This window comes from Phalaenopsis equestris, unplaced genomic scaffold (genome assembly GCF_001263595.1).
Source record: "Phalaenopsis equestris unplaced genomic scaffold, ASM126359v1 Scaffold000002, whole genome shotgun sequence".
Taxonomy (NCBI): Eukaryota; Viridiplantae; Streptophyta; class Magnoliopsida; order Asparagales; family Orchidaceae; genus Phalaenopsis; species Phalaenopsis equestris.
The window spans coordinates 12,821,648-12,843,187 of NW_018164444.1; the positions used below are offsets into that span (position 1 = coordinate 12,821,648).

At 33.3% G+C, this 21,540-nt stretch overlaps 2 protein-coding genes across 3 annotated transcripts; both read left to right on the plus strand.

Annotated features, from left to right (window-relative positions):
* The first annotated feature begins 1,170 nt into the window (after positions 1 to 1,170).
* Positions 1,171 to 12,023, plus strand: LOC110017843 (serine carboxypeptidase-like 2). Of its 2 annotated transcripts, XM_020714971.1 has the most exons (14): positions 1,171 to 1,436; positions 1,719 to 1,864; positions 1,990 to 2,066; positions 2,266 to 2,388; positions 6,811 to 6,913; positions 7,005 to 7,042; positions 7,168 to 7,269; positions 10,647 to 10,733; positions 10,817 to 10,960; positions 11,062 to 11,130; positions 11,210 to 11,337; positions 11,435 to 11,548; positions 11,641 to 11,686; positions 11,807 to 12,023. In XM_020714971.1, the coding sequence occupies exons 1-14, from the start codon at positions 1,282 to 1,284 to the stop codon at positions 11,888 to 11,890; spliced, it is 1,416 nt and encodes a 471-aa protein (XP_020570630.1). In that variant the 5' UTR covers positions 1,171 to 1,281; the 3' UTR covers positions 11,891 to 12,023. The 2 variants fall into 2 exon arrangements, with proteins under 2 accessions (XP_020570630.1, XP_020570631.1); XM_020714972.1 differs by lacking the exons at positions 6,811 to 6,913; positions 7,005 to 7,042; positions 7,168 to 7,269 and having other exon boundaries at positions 1,172 to 1,436.
* A 1,114-nt stretch (positions 12,024 to 13,137) lies between these two features.
* Positions 13,138 to 18,956, plus strand: LOC110030199 (serine carboxypeptidase-like 7). The gene is made up of 14 exons (XM_020732840.1): positions 13,138 to 13,313; positions 13,387 to 13,532; positions 14,282 to 14,358; positions 14,448 to 14,570; positions 14,733 to 14,835; positions 14,908 to 14,945; positions 15,196 to 15,297; positions 15,832 to 15,915; positions 16,000 to 16,152; positions 16,270 to 16,344; positions 17,827 to 17,948; positions 18,052 to 18,165; positions 18,697 to 18,742; positions 18,833 to 18,956. Exons 1-14 carry the CDS (start codon positions 13,165 to 13,167, stop codon positions 18,914 to 18,916), a joined length of 1,416 nt encoding a protein of 471 aa, XP_020588499.1. The 5' UTR covers positions 13,138 to 13,164; the 3' UTR covers positions 18,917 to 18,956.
* The last annotated feature ends 2,584 nt before the right edge of the window (positions 18,957 to 21,540 follow it).

Genomic DNA, 21,540 nt, shown 5'->3' on the forward strand with positions numbered 1-21,540 from the left:
GTGATGTAATGAAGAGAGATTGTGAGTATATAGAGTGAAGTTGCATTCATACTTGTGTCATCCTTCTTTGATTAGAGGAAGATAGAAAATCTTTTTAGTTTAAATTTTTATGAGTTTCTTAGTTGACAAAACTCTTGTAATTTGGTTATTTTCTATCAATTAAATTTTGAAATTATTGTTCGAAAGCATACGTGGTGAGTATATATTCATTTCTCCTTTGGTTTGAAAGTGTGGGAATGATAGGTTTGAATTATTGGTATGATTCTTGTTAGAATTAGCATAGTGTTGTGTTAACCTCGAAAAATTTATTTACATTTATCTCGGCTAAGTGTATAGTTAAATATCATGAACTGATGAACTCATAAGAGATCTTAGTAGAACAATTAAGTTAACCACATGAATTTAGGGGAATAGGAATATTGCCTGGTTTTGTGCAAACTAATTAGGTTGATTCAGATAATTGGGTTGTTCACTAGTTTTGGGGAATTAAACTAGTGTACTAGCCGAACTTTCTTAGATACCTAGGAGGTGGTAAGAAAGATTATGCTCCAATTTGACACTTAAATTTGAATTTGTAGTTTAAACCTACATTTCTACCTAACCAATTCAAGAAAGAATTTGTCAACACTATAAACCTTGTGAACTCTCTATCCCACAAAGTTAATCTAGGTTTTATCACTTTAAAAAAATTATAGTTATTTGTACTAAAAATCAAATTTCGGACAATCGAGCTAGAACTTGAATTAATAGACTAGAATTTTTTTTTTTAATCTGACATTTGTCTCACTCCCTGTGGGATCAATACATTAAACTCAATTCTGTATATTATTTATATGACTTGTATAGGGTTTAGGGTATACTTGTGTGATTAAAGAGTGTTTCGCCACAGGTACTTCATATCAAATTTTTGGTATCATAAGGGCATCTGCATAAAATAACATAAAAAATATTAAAATAAAGACATCAAAACTATACATTTCCCAAGAGACAAAAAAATAAATAAATAAATTTCTTCACAAAAATTCTCCACATGTTTTTTCTCGCTGTCACTCTACATGCCATAAAGTGGTGGTAGTTAGCCTTGTAAAAGTGCCGAATATTTTTTACATTTGCCTCGGGACTAATAACTTGGAATCTACTTCCATGGCCTGAGTGAACAGGCATCACGTAATTCTCAGTGTGAACCAGCGCGAGTATTGATTGTTTTTAAACTCGTGCCTACTTCAATGGCCTCTACTTTACGAGGCCAATCTGTCTGTCTGCTTCCACTCCGAAGCAGCCATGTCTACTTCCGGTCGTCAGCTCCCTCTTCTACTACAGGCGGCACTGTGTCACGTCCTCTTCTTCAGCTTGCTTTCTTCCTCATTCTCTGCCTCTTACAATATTACTCATCTCCCTGGATTCGACGGCTCACTTCCCTTTCGTCTGGAAACTGGGTGAGTCTCAAACTCTTCCTTATTTCAGTACTGTGCATTTGAGGCTGACAGACATCCATCCATCCATCCATCCGTGGATTTAACATTTTCCCCTCACTTGTGAATCCCAAAGCTAAATATTTTAATAGATGGTTGTATATCGGCAACTTAATTTTGTCTTGCTCAAGGAATGAGACTAATCCCCAATCTCATTCTGATCTATATTAACAGTTTATGTGGTACACTTCTATGAAATCAATCCTGAACTTGTCTTTACTGGTTTTGGTTTTTGGATGGAAAAAGGTATGTGACTATGAATGCGACGAGCGGAGCTGAGTTATTCTATTACTTTGTGGAGTCTGAAAGAAATCCAAGCGAAGACCCACTCCTCCTGTGGCTAATTGGAGGGCCGGGCTGCTCGGGTATCAATGGCTTGGCCTTGGATATGGGTAAGCTCTGTTCTTCCTCGCCTCATCTCCTATTCTTTCATTTTTTCCTCTCTTTTTACTGGCACAAATCAATTTTGAATGGAGGTTGCAGATCCTTAATGTGTCGAGTTGACCTGTTTGTGCAGGGCCTCTCAAATTCAAGCTTGATTATTTTGATGGCCAACTGCCCAATTTATATGCTAATCCTTTCGCTTGGACAAAGGTGAGCGGCTTAATACAACCATTTTTGTTGCTCATTTTTTCTTTTGTTTCATGTGAATTTTTTGTACTTAATTACTCATCTGTTGAATTATTTTGATTTTTCAGATTTCAATTTTTTTTTTTTGCTCTTTTTTTTTCTGTTATTTAGTGTGAATTTTTGTACTCAATTGCTCATCTGTTGAATTATTTTGATTTTTCAGATTTCAAACATGATCTTTGTGGATTGGCCTATTGGTACTGGATTCTCTTACTCAAAAACTGCGAAAGATTATACCACCGAAGATGTTGAGGGGACTGCGTTTATCTACAAGTTTCTTAGGAAGGTAAGATGATAAAATGGTTTCTCTTAGAAGTAAGTATATTTAGTTCTTTGTTAAGTTGTGAAGTTGATTTTTAACCTTACAAGCAAACTTATTGTGGAAAGATAATATGTGGATTGACTTGTGTACTTAGGTCATTATGAGGATTGAATTGGAGTAGAAAGCCCCTATTTATGGGACATTTATATATAGTATTGTAGTTTTTGTGAGCGGGAAATAATAATTTTTTCTCTTCAATTTAGTAATACTTAGTTGCAAGATAAATTACAGGGAAATGCCACCGCATTAAGAAAGTCACAAAATCAATCACAAAATTCTCATGCTAGAAAAATAAAATAGAAATTAACAACAATAGATAATTGTAGCAACTACTAATAAATACAATACAATAAAAATAGAATATATCTAAAGCAAAAATTCTTAACATTTCAACACATTATTCTGATATATTTACAAACTAACATCAAAACATTCATATTTAGATACATGCCACTCAAATCTTTGATATCGTATTAAGAATATCACTATTATTGGTTTTTAAAAGTGAAATACATCTTTTTATGCATAGATTTTAAACACCAAATTTATAAATGTAAATATCAAAGGTTAATTGCTAGATATGTAATTGCATAAAAATTGTGTGGTACGTATGTAAATTTTCCATTTTTTGCGTATAATATTGGTTGCTGAAGTTTTTTTTTTTTTTTTTTAAATGAATAAATTTTAACTGAATCAAAAGGGGGCATTTCGTTTCAACACGAGAGATCAGACAAGAGGAAGATGTTAAACTCTTCATATGATATATAAGTCAAATCAGTCGATCATAACAATGATGACACAAAACAAGTATAACATCACATAAATCAAGGTCAAAATGTCTCTATCACGCTCAAAGCCATATGAAACAACGTCCTTTTATATTGTTTTGTCACATTAGAGGAGAAGAACTCATGGTCTATACATAAGAGAATGGATAATCTATCCTTTTGTACACTGATTTGTCTTACCTTCTATATCATCATTTGTCCAAAATATGAGAACAATTTCATAATAGTAATTTTCAAACAGTAAAAGTGCATAATATTATACTATTTTGTTTCTTTCATCAGATGTGTTTAACACAAAATTGATACATATGAAAAAATGAAAATATATCATTTTGTACACTCATCTGCACCACATTCTATACTACTATTTGCCTAAAAGATATAACAATTCTAGAACAATAATTTTCAAATAGGAAAAATGCGTAAATTCATAAAATATTTTTTTCTAGTAGGCTTGGTTTCACCGTCCGTACAACAATGCTCAGTAAAGATATATAATTTGCCTTTTATTTGTCTTTCCTCAAGAATCTTTAATCTTGAGCACTCAAATGAGAGATAAGAAGTATTGGGAGGTCTACTTGAGCACTCAAACGAAAGCTAAGTATTAGAGAGATGCATAAATTTAAATATATAATTATAATATGAATTGCCTTAATTGCCACCAGATCCGCATCACTCATACAAGCAGACATAAGACGATATTTAAGTTGTTAAAAGAGAATTTTTGCACATGTTTCACCACCGGATCTGCACCACTTTTATAATAGCAGATAGAAGACGAATTTTAGGACCTCATATGTAAGAGATTCTACAACTCGCCAACGAACTCAAATGAAATCTATTTTGAACTCACTAGTTCACCTATAAAGGTAAATGATGCATTAAAGAGAATCTACATAATTTTTACTGGGGATTGGACTACTCGTCAACAAACTCGGATAGAACTTGTGATGGGCATCATTTATAAATATAAATGAGGCATTTTATTATTTGGTTGAATCATTTAGAATCATGCACTATGATTATGGGGGTGCACTTGAGCTCTTAAGTACATAATCAAAGTCTAGAATGTTTTGATCGTCACCTCTCTTGTAATAACAGACATAAGGTGAATTTTTGGACCCCAACAAGTTCTACATTCTCAGTGGATTCGCTGACTTTTCAACTTGCTTCAGTGAAACTTGTAATGTTAGTTCATTATAATGGTAAATGATGCACAATATTTAAGGGGGACTCAATGACTCGTTAACGAGCTCAAATGGAGCCTGTGATAAAAATACTAGTTCTATAAATATAGATGAGACTGTTGTTTAGTTAAAGCCTTTAGAGTCATGCACTACGAATATGGGTGTTTTCTTGGGCATTTTCAGTAAAATTTGAATGTGTGAGAGAAACATATTCGAAAATACACAATAAAAGTCTAGATTATTTCAATTGCCACTGGATCCACAAAACTTCCACAAGCAGGCAGAAGGCGACATGTAAGTGGTTCAAAATGAAGCTTTTCACATATATCAACATCGAATCCACAAAACAAATTCACAAGCAGACATAAGGCAAATTTTAGGGCTAAAAATGAAATATTTGCATATATTTCGTTGATAATACAATCCTACAAATAATAAAATATAAATTTTAAAATACACACATAGTCAAATACCTGTGTGTGCTATGTCACTTGTCTAATGTTTAGAAATCTTAATTTTTTGAGAATTCTGCATGGGTTAATTACATTTTAAAGATAAAATCAAATTTATCTCAAGAAACATGTCTTTCAAAAGATTAATAAAAATTCATCCTTTTCAAAAGTCAAATTGAAGTACTGAATAACACAATCTCAAATGGGCTACCTTTCCTAAAGGGTAAAGTTGTAAGTCTCGTGTCTTTGTTTGATCCTTTTCCCTAAGTGAACTGGAGTGGACAAGACTGGGCTCCCACAAAGCCAATCTGATCATCCTCCTAAAAGGGATTGTAATTGTCAGAACTAACCATCTTTTAATGATTAAATGATTAATTCAATTATAGACAAGCAAAAAAATAAGCATCTCATTCCAATCCCCCAATCAAAATTCAAAAATCTTAAATATTAATTTCATAAAGATTCAAAGATATTTAAATGAAAATTTTGTCACTAAAAAGCTAAAGAGCAACAAACCATCCACCATCATTTAGCAGGGCAGACAAAATCTAATTTTAAGCTCATCATAAAGTTGATGTCTTGTCAAGTATATTATTAAATTCAAACTCAGAATAACTTTGTGCCTATAAGGACGTTACCTGACTCCATTATCCATGTCATCTTGGTGTCAAATGACCATAAGAAGCGGTTACGACCAAAATCTTCTGACCTTGTGCTTTGCCGTCAAATAACCCAATTCTATTATTGTCATGATTTTATTTTGTATGTTGCCCAACTATATTTTATATTTTTTGAGTTATGAATCATATGATATATTTGACAGGGTACAAAGTCCATTGTCAGCTAAGATCGACTTAGATTAGTCCTTTAAATAAATATTCACCCCAGATATATAAGATTCCCTTGGGCGAAACAACCAATGATTATTGACAATGATTCTTTTGTTAGGTTTGGTAGGCTACCTCATCTGACTAAGTAGACTAGGATCCATAACACCCCGTGATGACAGAACAATGGCATCATAATTAGCTGCGTAATCATTTCCCACACAATTCACGCTGAAGCTCACAGTGATGATGATTTTATAAACTTTAAACTTTATTTTTGCTTCTAGTGTACACTGACTAATCAACTCCTTTATGACTAGCCTTAATTGAAAGTACTCTTTCACTATTGGGAGGGGTAATTAACCATAGGAGCCTGTTTCATACGAGAAATATGGAACCCCATATCTCAAGATCCTTGCAGAATGAGGTTGAAATATTTGGGTAGTGTCTTATCTACTATCTCGTCTGTCTTCTGAAAATTCTATCCAAAACCTCACGATAAACTTTCCTCATTCTTTAGTCCTTAATTCTCATCTTCGTAGAAGGCTGAACCATTTCGAAATTTCGGAGCCCACATAACCCATGGGACTAGGTAAAATTTCATCATCATAATGATAGCGGAACTGTAGTGGCAGAAAATCATGTAGTTATTGTTTGAGTGAATCTACGTAGAAAAATATGTGTTTTGTATGTTGTATTTTTTTTTTATTTATTTGCTCTCAATAATCTAAATAAGGTTGTGCAACTATTCTCAACATTGATAAATAGAGTTTGACTCAGATTTAGATATCCCTCTAATGCTTATTGATGTCATATACTTTTCCTGATAAACAATTAATGTCAGTTTCCTAATAAAAATACTCATAAATACATTTGAAACTCTCCAATGCTTATTGATGTCATATGCTTCACACAATAAACAATTAATGTCAATTTCTTAATAAAACTATTCATAAATTCTTTTGAAATTTATGTATTTCACAAGATTGATCAACTTATTGTCTCTATGCAAGTTATTTTATCGTAGGGCGGCATTAATGAGGCTCAACAATTTAAAATGCAGAACTTTACTTTAGAACTGTGTTGTATTTATAACTCTCAGAACATTATATACTTTATTGAAATAATGTAGTGGCTCATTGATCATCCGAGTTTCCTCTCAAATCCTTTCTACATGGGTGGTGATTCATATGGTGGAAAAGTCGCCGTGCTAACTGCTCATAAAATTATTGAAGGTGACTTTTTTGCTGAAAGATTTTATATGAACAAAAGCATGACATAATTTACTTATGTTAAGGTGTCAATTATTCTTTATGTTGAATACAGGAAATGAAGGTGGTCAGAAACCTCTAATCAATATCAAGGTATTTAGTTGATGTAGTTATATTGTATCTTGAAAATTATCATTACATATGCTTTTTATACAAATGCTTATAAGCCTAGTTGGGATAAATTTGTTGAAGTTTCAAACTTTTTTGGTAATTTTCAGGGTTATCTAGTTGGTAATACTATAACGGGTGAAAAAGTTGATACCAGTTCCCAAGCTCCACATGCTTATGGATTGGGAATTATTTCCAAAGAGTTCTATAAGGTGGTTCCTTCCTCTTTTTGGGGCTTGTTTAGTTGATTGAAATTATTAAACATATTTTAAAAGTTGGTAAGTTTTCTTAAATATATCATTTGGTTAGATATAATTAGAAATCATTTCAGACTTTGAAAACCTCCTCAAAATTACCTTAAACATAATAATTTTATTTTTGCATGCAAAAAAAGTGAAAAAGTTCTTTTTTCCCCGGCATGCTTGTACTCCTATATTCATTTAAGTGAGGTTAATCAAGTTATCATCAAGGTTTGTATCTTCTCATCAAGTTATTAATCGTGAACCAACTCTTGCTCTTCATTACTCAAACATTGTACACACTATAACCACATTTCATTAAGCCGCCTAGAGGGGAAATTAATAGTCTATTTGTTGAGCCTGCTATGGGTTCTCACTTGCGGAAATCATTAATGGTCCTCACCCATAATTCTAAACTCAGCCAAAAAGACAGCTGCCACCCAAAATAATTTGCTACATAATTAGCTATATCGAGCTTATGATACGCTCGGGTACCCACTAAAGCTCTGCCACTCATGCCACTAGATGACTATTTTGTGATCTTGAGTACACCCCGATCGCACTGCCAAGAAACTATTATAATAATCTGAGAATAAATTCTGATGCCCTTGGTAGCACGAATCGCCAATAGTGGAGCAACTGCTGCATCCTCAATGCATATCCTGGATGACAGCTCAGATCCTGTAGCAACTCGACCTTATCTTCCTTAGCTCCTCATCAAGTTCGCTCTTTTCTCTCAAGGCTTCCTAGCATAGGACCAAGGGTACCGATAGGGCCATCAATTGAGCTTTCTCCACCTTTCTTGATAGTGCGTAGGCTGTCTTATTCTTCCATCTTGACTTATACTGAATCTAGAAATCATACCCCAGTAGCTTGGATAGCCATCTCTAATGCTTCTAATGCTCGTTGACATCTTGATATTGCTGCTCCGAAAGATACTTTAAACTCTTCTAATTTATCTGCTGCTCCGAAAGATACTTTAAACTCTTCTAATTTTCCTTGACGAGAAGATGTTGTCCCAACATTAGGACCTCAACTTCTGAATGACCAAGACAATCGCCATCAATTGCAGTTCATACACTGATTTTGGCCTCGCTCTGGTCGTAACAACCTGACTGAAGCAAGAAAGCATTGTTGATCCTGCATGAGCACTGCTCCCAACTCATACTTCGACGCATCTGTTTCCACCACAAATGGTTTACTAAAATCTAGAAGTACTGATGTAAGGACATTGGTCGTGGCTCTCTTCAAATGTTCAAATGCCTATGTTGTTGCTTTCCCCGATTTGAAATTGTCTTTTTTCGACTGCTCTGTCAGTGGCCATGCTATCATGTCAAATCCTTTCATGAACTTATGTTAGTAGCCTATGATACCCAAGAATCCTCTCAACTCTTTCAAACTCATTGGTAAGGGCCAATCCATCATTGCCTTAATCTTGGGCTGATCTATTGCTACCCTTATTCTGGTCACCACATGTCCTTGATATTCCACATGTAACTGTGCAAATGAACATTTCTTCAAGTTGACATACAACTAGTGCTCTCTCAACGCCTTGAGTATTGTACTTAGGTGTCTCACATGCTTTGTCTCAGTACGATTGTAAACCATAATGCACCAAAGAAGATCAAGACAAATTTCTGGAGGTAAGGTTGAAAAATCATATTCATGAGGGATTGAAATGTTGTCAAGGAGTTGGTGATGTCAAGGCGTTGGTGAAGCCAAAAGACATCACTAAGAACTCATAATGTCCTTCATGTGTCATGAAAGTTGTCTTGTACATCTGTTGGATTCATCATGATATAGTGGTATCCCGACATAAGATCAATTTTTGAGAAAATGATCGTCTCATGAAACTCTTCTAGTAACTAATCAATCATAAGATTAAGAAACTTGTTCAACACCGTTTCCTTGTTCAAAGCTTTGTAGTCTACTCTAAATCTGCAACTATTATCTTTTTTTCTTTACCAATAGGACTGGACTGGAAAAAGAGCTTACATTAGGCCTGATAATCCCAGCCTCGAGCATTTCGTGAATCAGCTTCTTTATCTCATCCTTCTATATCTAGGAGTACCTGCATGATCTGATACTGATAGGAGAAACACCATCCTTTAATGTAATAGCATGTTTGTGCTCTCTCTGGGGTGGTAACCCGCTTGGCTGTTGGAAGACAGTCCATAAATTGTTGTCGGAGTTGTTGGATCTTTTCAGGAAACTCTATCAACTTTGACTCTTGAACCCCTCAATGCTTTGCAACTCCACCAAGTAACCCACCCATGCTCCTTAAATCGACTTGGCAAGGGTTTTAAGTGACATCATAGTTTTGCATAAATTGACCTCTCCTCTCAGCATCACCTTCCTACCCTCTACTTAGAACTCCATCATCAGGGACTTCCAATCCACCTCCATCTCCCCAAGCGCTCGCAACCACTTCATCCCCAAAATCATATATGTGCTGCCTAAATCTTAGAGAAGTCCTCCACTACCTATAGACCATGCAGTGTCAGAACTAAACCCTTGAAAATTCCCCGACGTTTCTCCACAGTCCTTATTCTCTCTTGATGTCGAAGCTTCCTGTAGTCATCAGCTCTAACCCTAGCTTCTCCATGACTTGATTTGAGAAAATGTTTTGTGTGGCCCCGCTATCTATCAAATCCATAATCGGTTGTTCTCCGATCCACCCGCTCACTTTCATGGTATGATTCGAAGTAAATCTCACCATTGAATTAAGGGACACTTCAGGTACACCCAAATGTAGATGCTTCTCTACCACCACATCCTCCTCTGATTCCCCACACTTTGTCTCGTTCTTCTGAACTAACATGATTCGAAGGGCGCGATCCTTGCAATGGTGGCCCGGGGCATATTTCTCGTCACAACGGTAACATAATATTTTTGCTCTTTAAATATGTACTTTTGTATTTGTGAAACGCTTGAAATTATCCTCGGGACGGGTCCCGTATTCTTCTCTTGTATTATCTCTTTCTGAAATGACAACGTCTGAGTCTCCGATGTCATGACTATCAGGGCGAACTTCTAGAATCCACCGTTGTTGCCTCCTTTATTGGTCTTTTTCTCCGATGTCATGACTATCAAAGTGTTTCGCGCGAACGATTACGGAAGTGGAATATGCAGGAAATTTATCATTCATTAATGAAGTTTAATTAAAAACTAATTAATAATTTTAATTTTAATGGTCAACAATTCTCTTTCTGCTTTATGCTTGATCTTAATATGTAGTAGGGTCTTGATGTCATTACAAGGGCAACATTGAATCCAACAATGCCAGGTTTTGTCCACTCCTATTTTTTACTCCTTTCATGCGTTAGTATTGAAGCTTTCTTTATATTCAGCTGATAATGGCGCACTGTGCTGGAGAAAAAGACTTCAAAAAGCCTCAAAACGTTCTTTGTGCCACTCATCTTGAGACATTAAATGGAGTGAGCGATGTCTTCCTTCTAAACAAATTGTGTTTTTCTTTTCTTTAGTTGGGTTGAAACTGTCTTCCTGTAATTGCATGCAGTTTCTATCAGAAATTGATGTTTATAGTATACTGGACCCCACCTGTCCTGATGAACCTCCAACGTCAGCTATGAGGTCTCTAAAGGAGAATCAAGAAGAGTTCATCAGCTCACCATTGTCATCAGTTCCTGATATTTCTTGCATAGTTGAGCTCTGCACATTCCCTTCATTCTGTGTGCTACAAATATAGCTGCTAAACTTATTAAAAGATTAGTAAAAACTAATCTGAAATGGTAATATGTTCAGACCGCTGCTCTTCTTGCCAATTACTGGGCGAATCACCATCTTGTGAAAGAGGCCCTCCATGTCAAGGAGGTACTTATAAATGAATTATTTTTCATCATTGTGATGAATTCAAATGTTTGAAATTGTGTGATAATGTATATATTTCAAGGGAACAATTGAACGATTTCACCTTGATAATTTCGATGTGGATTCGTATTTCTACACACGAAGCGTCCCAAGCATTGTACCTTATCACTATAGTCTCATTACTCGAGGATTTCGAGCTCTAGTTTACAGGTAAATTTCCAGCCTTCTTTTCTGTAAATGTTAGAAAGAAGACAGATGCTTATACGGATATTTAAGTGTTATTTTCATTATATTGTGGTTCAAACAGTGGTGATCATGATCTGAGCATTCCATTCTTGGGCACGCTAGAGTGGATAAAATCTCTCAACTTTTCCGTCTTGGAGCCACGGAGATCGTGGCATGCTGGCGGGCAAGTTGCAGGGTAAGGAGACTGTAAATTTGTGATTTTTTAACGAAGATTCTTCTTTTACTCAAAAGACTGAAACTTTTTTTTTCTTGATTTTGAATTTGTAGATACACCATTTTGTTCTCAAACAATTTAACTTTTGCAACCGTGAAGGTATGAATTTTTTTGATGTTTGTTTTCTTGATGTTTGATTTATAATATGGCGGATGTTATGTTGTTCTGAGAGTAATTTTGAGAGTAATTATTTCATTGGTGTTTGTGAACTGGTTGCAGGGGGGAAGTCATATAGCACCGGATACAATGCCATTCGAATGTTTTGTTATGTTTGAAAGATGGATTTCTCACCAGAGTCTCTGATTTCAGTGAAGCATTTCACTTATTTTGGGGAGGAGATATGATCCTTTTATGTTGATTAATAATAGAAAATTTATGTATGAATCGAATTTTATTGTATTTTCCCTGCCTTCACGGTATATTTCTATGTTTTTCAAGTTGTAGGAGAAGAATACATGTTGATTTGTCATATATTGAGAGTTTATTTGGTTGGATTTTTAGTTAGTTTTATAAGAGGAGGCCGTTACTGCAGAATGCATCAATTGCAACCAGAGCAGAAATAAAGGGACCATCCTGCACAACACTTAATCATCGAAATGGTCAGCTAAGCATTAAAGCGAAAGGAAAAGACAAAGGAATCAGGGAAACATAAATTGGTTAAGTAAAACCTATGAATATAATTTATGTCAATAATTTTATATTTAGAAAATAATTCAATTTTTTTATAATCTCTTTTTTTCTAAATTGATGCGAAAAAAGATTTAATTTTTTTAATATTTATTTTTTAAAAAAGTTTGTTTTAAACTTATAAGCATAACTAGATGTACAAAATTTTTAATTGAATTTGAAATACATTATTGAAGATAAATAAATTAATCTCTTAAATTTGATATATAAATTAATTAAGATAAATAAATTAATTAAAATTGTTCTAAATACAGTGCAACGACATATCCTGAATTGTACATTTATAGTAGAATACTTTATATGGGTTAGTTCCTATAATTTTTTCTCTTACGTAAGAGTTTCTAACGGCACTTCCCGCTAATTTCAAATTATCGGCGTCTTATGGATGCTCGAATAAAGCTAGGATGCGAAAATTTCATTCCGCTCGTGAATCATGCGATGCGCAAAAATTATTATTATTTTATTGCACCATGGATATACACATAATTTTAGATACATGTATATAAATCTGTTATCGCCCACGCAACTGTTCCCTCCTAATTTTCTTAAAGAACTTTGTTTTGTTTAATTTAGAGAGGTTCTTTTAATTAAATACATAAGAATGAATAGGACTATCAGAACGACTCTTTTAATTAATTTAGAGTTACCAAAAAAAAATAAATATTTTAGTATTATTTTAAGAACGTATTTATATTTCTGAGATTTTTTTACTGTGATCACGTGATTACTTTATCACAATTTATTCAGAAACGGCTAAAGTGGAACAGTTCAAATCTATTGAGAAAAAAAAATTTTTTAATTGTGGTTGTTTCTATATGTGTATTCATAAACTTCTCTCTAACCATTTTTCTAGTGACGAAGCCTGTTTTTTCCCTGCTTCTCTCTCAACAATGTCTACTACCTTCATCCTCCTGCAAATACTATCAGTCTTCTTCTGCAATTTCTGTTTGTTTCCTTATTACTGTAATGCGTTGCATGCAAGCAGAATCACTCATCTTCCAGGTTTCAATGGCTCTCTTCCCTTCTACCTTGAAACAGGGTGAGATCTCAACTTAAATTTGCATACCTAATGATTGAAATTTGTTGCTAATAAATCTCCTCGCGGTTTGAAGCTATGTGACAGTGAATGAAGAGAGCGGGGCAGAACTCTTCTACTACTTTGTAGAGTCTGAGAGGAATCCCAGTGATGATCCACTTATTCTTTTTCTTGTTGGTGGACCTTATTGCTCTGGTTTTTCTGGCTTGGCCTTGGACGTTGGTGATCATTTTCTTATTTTCTTATAATTTATTTCATGGAAATTTGATATTTAGAACACACACAGCATGATAATTTGATCAACTATACTTAATTGTTTTTCACGCATAGATAAGTGGCACACATGCAAAAAATGAAGTTTAGATATCAGATATTTAAATACATAGGAATTGAGTGGTATGTACTTATATTTCTCTTCTAACAATGAGCATTAATTAATATTGTCATAGGACCTTACTGAGATGGTTATGCGCGCATACCTTTATTTCTTCTTCTTTTCTTGTTCTATTTTAGACCTTTATATACATAGATCCATATATAGATAAGGTTTACTTGTTGTTTTTCTTTCCTTGGTTGAGGGAGAGGGGATCAGAATTCTGGTGTTTTGGATCAGCAGAGAAGTGGGTTGGATTTATGATTTCTTGTGCTATAGTTTAAGATCTTGTCCCTCTTGTGAATCAAATAATAGTGTGTGTGTGCTTGTGTGTTTTTGTTTAAATCTCATTTCCAAATTATGTTTATCATCTTCTTCATCATCATCGACAATGTTGGTTGTGATATCAATTTTTGTAAATTACAAAATTTGTTATCAGAGCTTGCAAATCTTGATATCAAGAAATTTATAAGCAAGATTGACTTCCCATTGCCTTGCTGCTTATCATTCATAAACACTTACTCGTTCCCATCCCCTTCTTCCGATATATATTACAAGTGTAAGATTTTATTAATTTCTTTAGGCTTATTATGTGCAGGTCCTCTCGGGTTTATGGTCAAAGCATATGATGGAACGTTGCCTACTTTGATATCTAATCCTTTTTCCTGGACACAAGTACGTGGTTAAGAACTGACTTAACTTTTTTTATTTACATTCGTGACATTTATCATTATTTTCTATAATAAAACCATTTGGATGATTAGATCTCCAGCATTATCTTTTTGGATTGGCCTGTGGGGACCGGATTCTCATTCTCACCAAGTATTGTGGATTATCATACAGATGAAGTAAAATCTGCAAAACAAATCTATAAGTTTCTTATAAAGGTGAGACGATTTTAATTCCATGCATGCTTCATGTCTGAAATTTAATGTGAGAAGGAATGAAAGGGCTTACCTCAAATTTAAGGTGTATGGTTAATGCAGATTTTAATAATTGCAATGTCTTCAGTAATAACCATTTTTTTAGTCGTTGATTCTTTGATGCAGTGGTTGCTTGATCATCCGAGTTTTCAATCAAATCCTTTTTATGTTGCTGGAGATTCATATGGAGGGAAAATGGCACCTCTGTCTGCTCTAGAGATTGCAGATGGTAATTATTTAAAAATTCAGATTACATAATTTATAAATGAAATGCTAATTAATTCTATGTAATGGGTCACAGGCAATGAAAATTTTCGGCAACCCTTTGTTAATCTCAAGGTATGTCCTTCAGCTAGTTATCGCTACAAAATAAATTTTCTGCTTATGTTTTTATTTACTTCTTTAAAAATAGCATTTTTTTCACAATAAATAAGCTATGACAAGCTAAGAAAATAGAACAATTCAATTTTAGTAACCTAAACTTTTCACAATATAAATACTATAAATCTTTTAAATTTTGTAACTTCTCCCCCAAATCTGTTCGAGGCTTTCTATGCGAATATGGTTTGATGGTTTGTAATGTCTTCAGGGTTATTTAGTTGGCAACCCAGTTACAAGCGACAGGATTGACATCAGTTCTCAACCTCCTCATGCTTATGGATTGGGAATAATTTCGGATGAACTACTAAAGGTTCATATTTTCTTTTCCTTGATTGCATACATTATTTATTGTATTGTATTGTATGTGAACTTCGATGCATTGCCAATAACAAATGAAAAAGAAAGAATAAAAAGGGCAAATTGATATTAAATGCTCCTTTTGACGAGTAAAGTGTCAAAATAGCCCTGTGATCATTCACATTGAGTGATTCTAATCTCAAAGCCTATAAAAGTACCTAATTAGCCCTCATACTTTTAATGAAGGCTAAAATAATCTTCTTAAATAATTTTCTTTATATGATAAGTGTTTAGGTTTGCACTTTATTTTTATTTGTTAAATGATGAAATGTCTTTTTCTATCACATTTTTCCCAATTAGGAGTTATTTTAAGTTTTAAACAACTAAAATTGCATGTAAAATATAATATAGAAGAGTTATATGATATTTTATCATGTCAAGTGACTTTATTATGGTTAGCTATACTTCAGAGTAAATAGCCAAATTGGTTTTATCTTACAAAGATAGGTTAAACTTAAAAAATGTTACTGACTTCTTTCATTTTCAGCTGATACAAATAAATTGTGTGGGGGAAGACTATCAAAATCCTAAGAATGCTCATTGTGCAACAAACCTCAAAACATTGAATGTGGTAATCTTCATTTTGAAAATATTTATATGATTTTCTCATTACATAGATGATCTTAAACTCATGTGATCATGCACATTCACTTAGTTCCTTTTCGAGATCAACAAATTTAGCATATTGAGGCCTAAATGTCCTGATGACTTATTTGAACTGAGAGAACAAAAAGGCAACCACAGGTCAATTAAGGAGAAGATTTCTGAATTCTATACTTCATTATCTGTACCTAATATTGATTGTGCAGTTAAGTCATTTTTATTAGTTTGACAATTCAATTATTTCTACATAAACAATTATTTTTTTTTATTCATGCAAAATATGATTGAAATTGTTTTTTTTTTTTTTTTTTTTTTTTTTTTAAATGTCTGTTTTCGTCTTCTTTCGAATTATTGGTCGAATGACCGTCTCACCAAAGAGGCTCTTCATATCAAGGAGGTAAATTGACTATTTTTTTGTTGATTTTGTTTGAAGTAATGCTACTCTGGCCAATAAATAGGATAAATATTTAGTTTAATACGGTGAAGTGTGGGCTCCAAAATTCGAAAAATGTTGGCCTTTCTTGAAGAGAAGAAACGAAATATACGGAATGGGGGAGTTAACTGTGAGGTTTCAGGTCACATTGTTGGAATATGAGATAGTAGATAAGACTACGCCAAAGATTTTTGCCCTCGTTTTGTGAGAATTTTAACACTTGAGTTCAAGGTTTCCCATAAGTACAAACCCCTGGTTAATTATCCCTCCCGATAACGTGAGACACTTTCGATTAAGACTAGTCATCAGGTGCTAATTATTTAGACTTAGCATATTCAGACTTAGTATATTAAAGCACCATATTGAAAATTTAAAATTTATAAAGTTATCATCGTGAGATTAAGAGCGGATTGTAGGGGAAATAATGAAGCACCTGATCAAGATTTAATGGTTCTAAGTCAGCATGGTCCCTAGTCTACATAGTCAGGAAGGTATATGGGATAATAGAGATGGTCAATAAGGAAATGGAAGAGAGAATTTGAAATTGAAAGTTGAATGATATATATTATTAAAATGTAAATATTTAAATGTATATTAATTATTTCATATATATACTTAAATATAAATATATACTAATATTAATATTTAAATAGATAAATATATATTAATATTTTCATATTTAAATAATGTAAACATTTTGCTCTTTAACGCACACCAAGTGAATTAGCCCGATTCAAACATGAATAAGCTCATTTGAATCGTCTTGATGACCTGGATGTGATTGCATAGTCTGTTTTGTAAAATGATAGCCTGATAAAAAAACTTTATTGGCGAAAATTCATACAATGAAGGCTTTATGCACATAAATCCGCATAAGAAAAATCGCAGATTGTGTCATCATACATGTAGTCCGTTGTTTTTATCATGCCGGATCTTTTTACACGTTAGATCTTTTTTTGGTAATTTCAACTCTTTGGATGTATCAATATATTCTGCTTTATAATTGGGTCTCGTTTGGGTGGCTTTCTTGCTGCATTAGGTGAATCTTCTTTGAGCAGTATGATGTTGCGCCTAATAAGCATCATTTTTATCGAGCGGAGCAGATATGAAAGTTAACGTGAAGTTAACCAAACAAAAGAGAAAAAGAGTAGAATAATATATTAATGATATTAATTCATTTTTTATTATATTCTTTTATTAAAGTTGCATTACTCTTGTGATTGTTGTTATATATCATGCTCAACAAAGTTATTTTCGTTACCATTTTGCATGAAGAACACTTTGGGATGGGCTAGACTAAACTACATTGTTTTTTTTCTTAAATATGAAACTATTGTCTCTTTTCAGTAAAAGAACAAATTAGTATCCTAAGAGAACTCTCACCCTCTATAATTTTCTCTATTTTCACTAACCACATGCAATGTCAATGATGCAAAACATTTGCAGGGTACTGTCGAAGAATGGCATCGTTGCAAGCACGATTTAAGTAATTACACATGTAACGTACCAACTTCAGTGCCTCATCATCTCAACCTAATAAGAAGAGGATATCGAGCTCTGATTTATAGGTGATCGAAGCATATCTTAAAGAAACGATCTTTTAAATTTTAGAATTTACTATTTCATGCAAGGATCCATCTAACTTTTATTATGTACTTGTGAACCTAATAGTGGGGATCATGATCTCGATATACCATTTATTGGCACACTTAAGTGGGTAAGATCCCTCAACTTCTCTATCGTTGAAAATTGGCGATCATGGCGTGCTGGCGGGCAAGTTGCAGGGTGAGCATTTCTTTGGTCTTAATGCACATTTTCTGTAGAAGATTGGATCATTTGCAAACTCAATTTAATCCCAAAACACACATAGGTTAACACAAAAGCTTATTGTTTTAAGGAAGATTCGCATACATACTACGCAATTCCTATGTATTTACATGTCTAACTCCTAAGCATCAGTTTATACATATGTCACTTTATATAAGTATTTCACATTTTAAAAGTCAATATCATGGTATTTTTTTCATGTGATAGGAATGATTTGGATGATATAAATGTAAAAAAAGTAAAGTTTGGCTGTTACGTATGCAAAAACGTAGGAATTAGGTGGTGGTATGTATGTAAATGCCAGATTTTTCATGACAAATTATAATAAAATTGTTTTTTCCTTCATCTCAAAGATAACGTTTTTCGATCTACTGTAATTTTCTTATAATATATAGCATGTTATTAAGGACACGAAATATGGTTTGAATCAGTTTGAAGGACTGTATTCCACATTCTTTCTGTCTTAACTTTAATTAACTTGCTCATCAGGTATACAATGCTGTTCTCAAACAATCTGACATTTGCAACTGTGAAGGTGATGTAATATTTCTTTGATAATATCTGCATAAAACAGGCGTTGTTTCTGTGCGCTCACAATTTCTGCAATTTACTCATCTGGTTGCAGGGTGGAAGTCATACAGCTCCAAATAATATGCCTTTGCAATGCTTCGTTATGTTTGAAAGGTGGATTTCTCACAAGTCTCTATGATTAATCTGACCTGATGAACAAATTTATTGCAGAACAAAATAAATAAATAAAGGTTTTCTTTTGCTTTCAGTGAACACAGCGGATGTAGTTGATATTTGTTAGAGATCTATGATTAATCTGACCTGTGGTAACTTCCATATAAAGTTGATGTGGGAAGGCGTCGCTTTAAAGTATAAAGGAGAACATTGTAAAATTTTAATTATCTAAACTATTTTCTCTTATAGATAAAATTAGTGAAATTTTCAAATGTAGCACATAAGTTTTTATGTATTTACACAGCTCACACCTAAACTTTTATATTTGCATACATAGTACATTGGTATTTTAAACCTATGCATGAAAATTTGTATTTCACTTTTAAAAAATGGTATTAGTGTTATGTCTTTTGACATTAAAGATTTGAGTGTTTGTTATGTGTGTAAATATCTGTGTAAATATAAAAATTTAGATGTGAGATATGTAAATACATTTGAATTGTGCGCTATGTATGTAAATTCCCTAAATTTTTTTTTTACTTAATAAGGCAAGAAAGAGAAGGAATAGGATGCTCAATAGTTACAAGGTGAGCATTTATTTGGTCAGAATGGTTTTTAATTTTTAGGTGTATTTACATGGGTACCAACCCTTTCCAACATATTTATATGCCTAAAACTAAACTTTACTCTCTATATTTATAGCACACAAATCTTTAAGATCACATAAAAAATATCAGCATATTCTTCAAAAAAAACTACACATTTTCATGCTTAAATAGGGCGACATATATATAAATTGAAGTTTAGATGGTAGATGTGTAAATACATAAGAATTGAGTGGTATGTAAGTAAATTTTCCTTAATTTTAATAGGCTGGACTATTAGAAGTGTGAGTTAACCCCCAAGGAGTAATTGATAGATACAATTAACATAAAAAAATTTATCTTAAAATGACAGTAATGGTGGAATTATGTAGTAATATGTTTACCTAATGTTTTGCTTTCAAGTGAGATTATTCTTCACTCTCGTGCGCAATCGTGGAATTATAGAGGAATTGAAATTATGGAGGAATTGAAGGTGGCCATGGCCCCAAATTTTTGAATAAAACATTATAGTAAGGTGGGCATGGCCCCAAATTTTTGAATAAAACATTATAGTAAAGTGAAATATATATTCAACTTCTATCAAAATCAAAGTCCAACAAGCATCCACCGGGATTATTTCACAATTACATTGATAGAAATTGACGTCACAATTGACTCCTAGTTTTCTTGTCAATATATCTTTAAAAAAATCACCCAAAACTCTTTAAGTTCCATATGATTTTATCGATTATTATCAAATCAAAGTCCTGGAAGAATCCATCGGGATTATTCCCCAACTAGATGGATAGAGATTGATGACTCATTTGACTTCTTGTTTCTTGCCGGTAGAACTTGAAAACATTCAGCCAAAACTCGAAGTTCCGGATGTTTTTATTGATTACTATCAAATCGAAGTCCAAAAAGTATCTACCTTGATTATTCCTACACTAGATTGATGGAAACTGATGACTCATTCACTCAAAGTGTCGCATATTATGTCATATGCAGTTGTATACCAACCAAGTTAAACAATCTTAAACCCCTAAAGCATATAAATACCACTCTTTCTCCTTTAGAATAAAGAAGAAATGCATATGAATTTATGTGAATTAGAATGTTATCCTCAACCCCCCTTTCTTCCCTTTCCCTTTAAACCTTTCATGTTGGCTCTAACCAAAAAGGCAAATGCATCCTCTCAATTGATGCCATATACATTTTATATGTTTTTATAGAGCAAAATCTCCCTTATATTCTTTACGAATTGGGTTCTTTGGGAACAAGTTGGCACATCGGCACTCTCACTTCACCGAGAAAATATTCCGCCCGGACGGCTTACCACCAAGAACAACGTCGCCATACACCTCGTTGGTATGGGGCCCGATGAAATAAATACCTGAGATTAGAACAAATGAATAATCATGATATCTTTATAGATGACAACTGTACAAAATAAATTAAAAAATAACAAATTTTTTAAAATAAATGATAATAAATGACAACTTTAATAAAAACTTTTTTTTTTCATTCCCAATTCATGTTTACTAAAAATAATTAAAAATTTTATCAATATTTTGAAAATTAGGTTATTATTGTATCAAAATGTGGATTGCACTATTTACATTGATAGGGTGTTTTGGATGTAAAAATCAAAGTTTCGGCGTGAGATAAGTAATGCATAAAAATCGGGTGCTATGTATGTAAATTCCCCTAAATTAAATATGTATATTATCTGTGACATGATTAAATTATTAAAAGTCTTATTAAACATAAATTAAATTATAAATTTGAATATTTTCGTGAGAATTTTAAAATTACAATCACAGCACGCGTATATGTCCATCCCCAGCCCTATAGAATACTGGTTGGGTACAGATATCATATACGTGGATTAGTATGATGCTGGTCATGTTGTGATGTTATTACATCAATCTCATCCGCGCCATATTTTACCTAGGGCTGTCAATTTGGCTCGTTGTTCGTGAACAGTTCGTGTTCGGCTCGTTCGTTAAGCCTAACGAGCCGCACACGAACAACAGGTTGTTCGCTCGTGTTCACCCCGAAATGA

Coding starts and splice junctions, on each gene's coding strand:
- LOC110017843 (XM_020714971.1), top strand. CDS start 1,282: ATGTCTACTTCCGGTCGTCAGCTCCCTCTTCTACTACAGGCGGCACTG. Junction 2,067..2,265: donor ATCCTTTCGCTTGGACAAAG/GTGAGCGGCTTA, acceptor TTGATTTTTCAG/ATTTCAAACATGATCTTTGT. Junction 11,549..11,640: donor GCTGGCGGGCAAGTTGCAGG/GTAAGGAGACTG, acceptor TTGAATTTGTAG/ATACACCATTTTGTTCTCAA.
- LOC110030199 (XM_020732840.1), top strand. CDS start 13,165: ATGTCTACTACCTTCATCCTCCTGCAAATACTATCAGTCTTCTTCTGC. Junction 16,345..17,826: donor AGGCTCTTCATATCAAGGAG/GTAAATTGACTA, acceptor AAACATTTGCAG/GGTACTGTCGAAGAATGGCA. Junction 18,166..18,696: donor GCTGGCGGGCAAGTTGCAGG/GTGAGCATTTCT, acceptor CTTGCTCATCAG/GTATACAATGCTGTTCTCAA.